Genomic DNA, 7,929 nt, shown 5'->3' on the forward strand with positions numbered 1-7,929 from the left:
AAATACACGATGTATTGAGGAAACCATTCGGCTTGCCAATACTATTTTTTCATTTATAACTGAAATACCCCACGGCGGCAACTTTAAATAAATAACAAATGAGATACTAAACCGGAATTTGATTTCTATGTACTTTTACGAACCGATTTAATAGACGCCGTTGTAAAATGCAGATTGCGCATTTATGCATCTATTTATAATAATACACATTTATGTTAAAGCATTGGAATTACATTATTATTTACATAAATATCGCTTAACGCGAATCACAGAAAATTGGTGGATTAAGCAGCTCACTACAAAACTTTCTTACGTCTAGTTGCTCATGCGTTGCTGAAGAGAAATATAACAACGATAAGATTGAGCTCGCAATCGGTTTAATGCAAAAAAAGCGTTAAATTGCAAAATTTTGTACTTCAATTAAAGTAGTGATTCAACCAAACTAGATATATGAGTATATCTTAAAATCTGACCCCTGTTTCCCTTGTATAGTTCCCCAGATTTACTGGTAACATTGGCAGTTTTGTAAATCAAAATCAAATTATTAATACGTTTTAATACCAATCCTCCTGGTATCGATAAGTTATCGAAACCAATGATACTTCTTTGCCGTTATCAGCTGTGAGCGTTGCTCTTTCATTCTCATCTCATTATTTGAATCGCGACAAACTCGTCGACGAGCGTGAAAATTCATAATTAAGACAATGCATTAGACCGGCGAACTTACTTTCAGTTCAGTATAATGCTCGCGGGCACTCTAAATTAAGGAAATCAACGAAAAATGCCAACCAATAAGCACGACGATGGTTGCTACAGAGAGTCGACCTTGGAGCACCCTGCCTCCCCACAGGTAGAGGCAAATGTACAGCTCGGTCTTAGCACGAAAGTAGCACTATCTCGCCTCCACGATGAGATTGAGAAGGTGCTGCTTGAGTGCGAGGGCCAGTATGGCGCCGAAAGGTAGTTTTCAAAATATCTAAAAGTTGACCTTGTAAATAATAACAATGTGCCTCTCAGCTGCTACCGCAAGTTGCGTGCCGCATTTGTGAAACGCTACGACAGCCCACTGGGCTGGCTCTCCATTGGAACTACATTGCTGACTAGTTTTGCTCTCTTTATCACTTCATATGGAATACCATCACTTTGTTTGCTGATTATCTTATTGTTAGACTTGTTCATGGTAATAAGAGAGAACAATTTGCGACGAACGGAGATATATCGAAAAACGCGGAATGTCTTGACAGAACTGCAGATGGCTGAGCAATATCTCTGCGAGGAATGGAAACCATCAAATTATCCGCATCTTAATAATCCGATGTCGCCGTCGGTGTCCCTGCAATGGACATATCGCGATGGCGTTATAGTTAATCTGCCCTGGGCATTGCTAGTGCGGGGAGACTACATTATTTTACGACCAGGACACATTTCTCCCGGCCCTTGTCATGAAGTAGAAACCAAGAAGTTTTTCAACACCAATGAGATTTACGGCGCTTCACAAATGGGTGATCCCCCGGTAAAGCCGGTTGCACGTGCTCCGCTGCCTGATCTCATCTGTTGTCTAGAGCGCACTCCGTATTTGGACAACTTGCGTATTTGTCTGAGAAACTCGTTAAAACGCCCACCTACTATTTACAATCAGCAGCGATATCTGGTGAGTGCAATGAGTGCATAATTTTTGGTAAACGTTTAATAAAACTCCTTCACATTTAAGCTGGTCACCAAGTATATACAACAATGGGGTTTCATTAGCGCGCTGATCATCACAGTGTTTGCTGGCCTTCTGCGTGTGCACGGATATGGACTGCCCACTCGCAATTGGGTTTCTGTGCTTGTTGAATCGCCAGCCGCTGCGGTTATTCCTTTGCTGCCATTAATTTTTCCCCTCATGTGGATATCCATGAATCTATGGGGCGTGGCGCGCTTGCAATGTTTTTTAAAGACACCGCAAGCCATACTAGAAAAGACTGCAACGAAATCGTTTGAGGAGGATCTGGATACTCCCTCCTATGACTATGATAACATATCGCTGCTACGATCCAATGTGCTGCGCACTTGGATAGATCTTTGGCGGGGCAATTGTGAGTTGTTGCCGCGCTCGGCAAACTTAGTGCAGGTTCTGGGCTCTATTTCAGCGCTCTGTTGTGTTGACAAAAAGGGCATATTATCGTGGCCCAATCCGACGGCCGAAAAGGTTTTTTTCCTACACAATACAGACGATGAACAGAACGATGATGGTGCGCGTAGTAATAGCCAGTTGTCTATGGAAACGGAAAGCGAGGATGGACCCGATGTTGACGAAGATCACAAGGGACGGGGCATTGTTGCGGAAGTTTTGGATTTAACCCACGATCAGCACTGCCCATTCCGGTTGGAGTTTGATGATCACGAATGGAAGGCGCACATCAAGTCACTTAAGCCTCTGGGTAAATATATATGCTCCAATTTTAATTGCTACTTCCATAGATTACATTATAATTTATGTTTGCCCACAGGCCTCGCTATTTTGCTGAATACCTGCTCCCCACTGACACACGAGCATTACGCACAATTTTGCAGTCATGTTACGGCTGTAGCCATGCTTGATAAAGACCTTGTACCCGTGACAAATCGGTATGCGATTATTGAATCCAGTATGAAAAGCTTTTTGCATGGGTACGTAGTTCATTGCCATACTCATCGTTAACATTTCTTTAATTGCATATTAACTTATAAACGAGTATATAAATATCTAGACTAATGTCTTATGATTTCGCCCAATAACGGTATACATAAGTACATACATATGTATGTTACCAAAGATATTACAAAGAATATGCAACCAATGCGAAATTGGTTGAGTTTTTTCCGTACCTGTTTGATTTTTAATAAGACTCTCGAATTGGACGATCCCTACCACACTCCATGCACACAAGCTATTGGTAAAACATTTTGAAATTATAAAAAAATTATCTTTTATTTTGATTTTCAGTAATTCTCAACAATTGGAAGCGCAGCTTCACCATATAAGGCAGCAATTAAAAGTTTTTTGTTGTGAAAAAAATAACGAATCATTATTTTAAATCAACTTGAAAGTAATTCCATTTGAGTTTTTTTTTTTTTTTTTGTTAACTCATGACATCCATGTCTTCATCCAGGACATCGCCCATGCAAATTGCTATTGGCATTTCCTTTGTTATATGTCTATATAGTATATAGTTATCTTTCATATACATATGCAACTAATAATTGTTGTGTCCACCGCCCATGCACTTTTAACTGAACATTAAAACAGGGTGCGTCACCAATCCTTATGCCTTTAAGAAAAATATTTTGATTTTGATAGTGCGATTTTTTAAAAGTAACCAATAATTGTAAAGTATTACTAACAAAATAACCAACACAAAAGAGTACGCTCTTATTATTAATTAAATGCCTATTTATGTCTGTACCCAGTACGATGATTGAGAAACGAGGATCGTGAACGATTGCCAAATTTAAGCGAAACCATATTTAATATCGTAGTAATTTAAGAATAGGTTTCAAAGTTGGAGTGTAAAAAAGCTCTCGCGATTTATACGCTCGCACTAACTGACAGACAAACCTGTCCATAACGATTCACCTCGTCATGCTGATCATATATGTATATGTAAAATAAAAAATTCAATAATTCAGAAATTTAAAACAACATTCCTTGCGCTGTCCTTTTCGTAAAATCCAACTATCCATTCATTAAGCAAATACGCGTGACGCACCCTGTATTTTTAAATTTGTAATTGGCATGCTATTTTAAGTAACAAGACTTTTGTTGCGAAGATCGTTCACATAAATATAGTCATAGTCTTACGCGCACGCAAACGCTACGCCTGACTGCATGCTCACGCACAACCACTTCGTCCACTCCTCCAGTTCGAGGCAGTACTAATCGGTTATTTCGATTTCTAACCAGACGCTGTCTGTGCGAACTGGCCAAGCAGATTGGCTTCACTGATCATGCGACAGATCGTTTCGCCTTGGAGGGACAACTTGCATCGTACCGGCATCTGGTGAGCATAAATAAACAAAATATTAGTCTTGTAGTATTTATTTGTGTTTTTAGCAACCGGACGTGGTGCGGCGTGATATTCGCTTTGCTCGCCAGCTGCAGCTTTCATCGAAGGTGAAGGTGCCTTTCCCACACTCTCTTTCGGTAGTGATGCGGGAAAATCCTGGTGGTTACTTGTCCCTATTCACCCAAGGTACTGCGGACATTATATTGGACTGCTGTGATGACTTTTGGGATGGAAAGGACTTACGTCCACTCTCCCCGCAGGATCGGAAACGAGCCTTGGATTTTTATCAACGCAGCGCTTTGACCTCCTACTGCACCGCCTTTGCATATCGACCATTGCGCCATGGTATACACGGGGCCCTAAGTGGCCCAAATCCACAGCACAATGGCGGACCGATAGCGTATCTTGAGTTGCCACCTGAGTCGAAGCTACGCATGCAGCACGTGGATAAAAGACACTGCGACTTCGAGGGGGGTCATCATGTGAAGCTGAGCCACAGCATTAGCACTGATTCGCTGTTGTTTTCGGAGAGCAAGGACGAGGATTGCAACGATGTGGAGGGCTGTTTTGAGATGCAATGCCATCAAGTATTCATTGGCATGGTAACCATGCAGTACCAGGCCCAGAACGATATTGTGCGGTTGGTGGAGAGACTGGAACGTGCCTGCATACGCTTCGTACATTTCAGCAAGGAAAACGAGCTGCGCTCGCGTGTTTTCTCAGAGAAAATGGGCCTTGAATCGGGGTGGAACTGTCACATATCGCTGCTCAGCGAACCTGAGGAGACGAAGACGAATAGCATTGCGACTGCTAAAGGCAAGGATACAACATCTGATGGCATCAAATCACCAAAATGTCCGGGTAAACAACAACAACAACAACCGAACACAACCTCAACAATCAATACAGCCACTGCCTGCACGACAACCACAATCACCACCACAATTACCGATACAAACGATCATCTCGATAACACTAGTAATATTCATAATTCAAGTGCCAAAATCATGAACATACAGCCCCTGGAAGTAAAGGCTGGAGATCAGCCAACTGATCACGATCATATCGATTTTGTAGGTGACGAAGCTGGTGGCGCTGGCGATGGGCCCGACCTAAACTATTTACTGGGTCCGCCCAACAACCTGGAGTCGTCAAAAACACTCAGTTCCTCTGCTCCCGGAGCCATTTCCAATCCCGACGAATGCAGTGCCCTGAATGAGACACCAAGCAGCGGGGAATCCAATGGAATTGATTCTGACGAAGTCGATAAGAACGACACTGCACGCGATGAAAATGGCGAGATAAAAATACCCGCCGAGCCAGATCCGGATCGCCATAAGCAGCGACACTCCCTTGACTCGGCAATGGACGAGAACTGCCGTTCGATGAGCACGCTAACCGAAAGCACAGATCAAAGTGCACCTATTAATTTTGATATGTCCAATCGGGCCAAGTTGCCGCGAGGCATTGAGAACATACGCCCGCATCTGGAACAGGTCGATAATGTGCCGCTTCAGGTGTCGCTCTTCACGGACTGCTCGGCAGAGGCGACCCGCCAAATGCTGGATATTATGCAATCTTATGGTGAGATTGTCGTTTGCCTCGGCTCCTCGGCGAACAGCTCGAATGCAGAGATTTTTCTGCAGGCTGACTGCAGCATAGCCGTGGAACCACTGCATCCGCAGGTGTGCCAAGATGTGGCCGCCTTTACAGAAAAGAACATACACAACAACAAGGTGCACCTACAGCGACGAATGCAGCAGTCTGACAAAATTCCCCCCACTGCCGCACCACCTGACGATACCTGGGCCAGCCAGGAGTTGCTCGAGAGCGGCCTCTTTTCTTCCGATGCGCGTGCCATGCAGTCGCCTGCCCACACCATTTCACCCATTTATCTCAGTCGCCTGCTTAACTCGCTGCCCTGCTCGATTGCCGTTTGTCGCGACGACCCGCTTTCACTGGTGGCCATAATTGAGCTTTCACGCCGCTTCTCGTTGGGCCTCTGGAACTGTATACAGTATTGGGCCTGCTGTGCGGGCGCCATATCCATATTAAATGTGCTTTGTGCATGTCTCACGCTGCCGCCGCTGCTCACCCCTCTGGTGGTCATCTATCTGATGTGCGTGCCCGTGCCATTGATTGCGATATCGTTAGCGCATATCGACGTCGATCCGAAGATAATGAATCGCGCGACCAGCAAGAAGCAGACTGACTACGATTCGCGCGCATTCGCCTTTGTTCTATGGTGCTATGGCTGCAAATTTTTGCTCCCAGTGCTGATATTGGTGAGGATCAAGCCAATTAAGGGTTACAATCAATACATTATCATTCTATTTACAATCTAAATTATTATATTCCTAATCGCAGCTGGTGGCCTACTGGATGTTCATACCACAATCCTTCTCTGACCAAATTCTCGGGGAAAAGATCGAGACAAATGGTCTGTGTGCACCAGATAATTCAAAATTGTATAAATTTATAGACATAGCACGCAGCTGCTCTTTGCTGGGCTTATTGCTACACTTTGGTAAAGCCGAACATTTATTTGAGGTGTTCAACATGCTTAATCTTTAGTATCCCCTTGTATTCTTACAGTTTTGGTCTCCATAACATTTGTGCATCGGGACCATTCGCTGTGGCAGCGTAATCCCTTTCGCAACCGCATTTGGGCGTTAACCTGTTTGGGAATTTTGCTCATACATCTCTGCATCTGTCTATTTGATCTTATGCCTGAATCCGTTTTTAAGCATCTATCAGAGGTTTACATTGCCATTATTATCGTATTTGGTGGCAGTTTACTAAGTCTAGCTGGGTGTGAGCTAGCCAAGTACCAGGAGAATAAGTAATGACACCCTTATACGTAATTATTTTTGTCTAAATTTACTAAAATGTGAATCTTTAAACATTTGCAGGGTAAATGCGCGCTATCAGAGACGTGCACGCCTAGACTTTGGAACCAAGCTGGGCATGAATTCTCCCTTTTAAAGCATTTCTTGAGATCAAGGCACACCACGCGACTTGAATACCAAACTGAAGATGGAGAAGAGTACTTATTCAATACATATGACATACATAAGAGTTACATATATGTACTTAGTGCCAAGGCTGTAAATAAGTTAATTTGTCAATCGCTTTTGTTTACAACTTACTTTTTACACATTTTTTATTATTTACGATCACGCCTGATGAATTTTGTATACACCAACATAAATGTGGTTTATTCTAGTTTTTAAAACGTTCGATTCTGTGTTCTTTGTTTTAATGGCAACAACATTATGTACTAACATTTAAAAGACTTGCAATTATTATATGAAATATGTACTTATATTTGTGGTAAAAAAAATATATATATACCTATATAAATATACAAACCCACTGTTTACGATGTGTAAATAAGTAAAAGTTATTAGCTATTAGGAATGCGAGTGTGCAAGATGGCACCAATTTAACGTGGAACAGGTTTGGTTTCGGGTTCTAGCTCTGGCTCTAATCTTTGGATATTATTCCTCTACAATATACAGTTGGATTTTGATGTGATAATGGACAGCGTCTACATCATATAGCACGCTTTACTTACTTTAGGTTGTTAATCAAGGCAGACACGCTGCAACACGACCATGCGACAATATCTACAAACTTAATCGTAGGTATGTACTTCTTGACCTACTAAACCTTGCCTAGCCGTTCGAGTTGCTTGACAAATATTTATGTCTTTATCTTAGACTAGAAATGTATTAATTTGGGCTGCGCAGTACCATCAATTAGCACTTTCGGGGTGCGTGAATGTGCAGGGAATTAAAGAATCACCTTCGCCATTGGTTTCTACGATGCATGAATAAATGGGTGGCTTAAATGGAAATTCCTGCAAGCTGCAGAGCTTTCGGCCTTAACCCGAACTTCC

The 7,929-nt window shown here is 42.6% G+C and overlaps 1 protein-coding gene across 3 annotated transcripts; it reads left to right on the forward strand.

The window, feature by feature from the left end:
• The first annotated feature begins 669 nt into the window (after positions 1-669).
• On the forward strand, positions 670-7,386 carry LOC115630564 (transmembrane protein 94). 3 transcript variants are annotated; one of them, XM_030527180.1, is made up of 10 exons: positions 670-960; positions 1,018-1,651; positions 1,712-2,423; positions 2,493-2,652; positions 3,926-4,022; positions 4,076-4,889; positions 5,106-6,313; positions 6,396-6,555; positions 6,624-6,870; positions 6,941-7,386. In XM_030527180.1, the coding sequence occupies exons 1-10, from the start codon at positions 782-784 to the stop codon at positions 7,011-7,013; spliced, it is 4,284 nt and encodes a 1,427-aa protein (XP_030383040.1). In that variant the 5' UTR covers positions 670-781; the 3' UTR covers positions 7,014-7,386. The 3 variants fall into 3 exon arrangements, with proteins under 3 accessions (XP_030383040.1, XP_030383038.1, XP_030383039.1); XM_030527178.1 differs by having other exon boundaries at positions 4,076-6,313; XM_030527179.1 differs by having other exon boundaries at positions 2,493-2,610; positions 4,076-6,313.
• The last annotated feature ends 543 nt before the right edge of the window (positions 7,387-7,929 follow it).

The sequence above is a fragment of the Scaptodrosophila lebanonensis genome, unplaced genomic scaffold (genome assembly GCF_003285725.1).
Source record: "Scaptodrosophila lebanonensis strain 11010-0011.00,11010-0021.00 unplaced genomic scaffold, SlebRS2 tig00001410-arrow-pilon, whole genome shotgun sequence".
NCBI lineage: Eukaryota > Metazoa > Arthropoda > Insecta > Diptera > Drosophilidae > Scaptodrosophila > Scaptodrosophila lebanonensis.

What these genes read in the sequence shown, in the direction of transcription:
- LOC115630564 (XM_030527178.1), top strand. Translation starts at nt 782, where the DNA reads ATGCCAACCAATAAGCACGACGATGGTTGCTACAGAGAGTCGACCTTG. An exon ending in ATGAAAAGCTTTTTGCATGG is followed by an intron (nt 2,653 to 3,925) that starts GTACGTAGTTCA and finishes ATTTCTAACCAG; the next exon opens with ACGCTGTCTGTGCGAACTGG. An exon ending in GCCAAGTACCAGGAGAATAA is followed by an intron (nt 6,871 to 6,940) that starts GTAATGACACCC and finishes AAACATTTGCAG; the next exon opens with GGTAAATGCGCGCTATCAGA.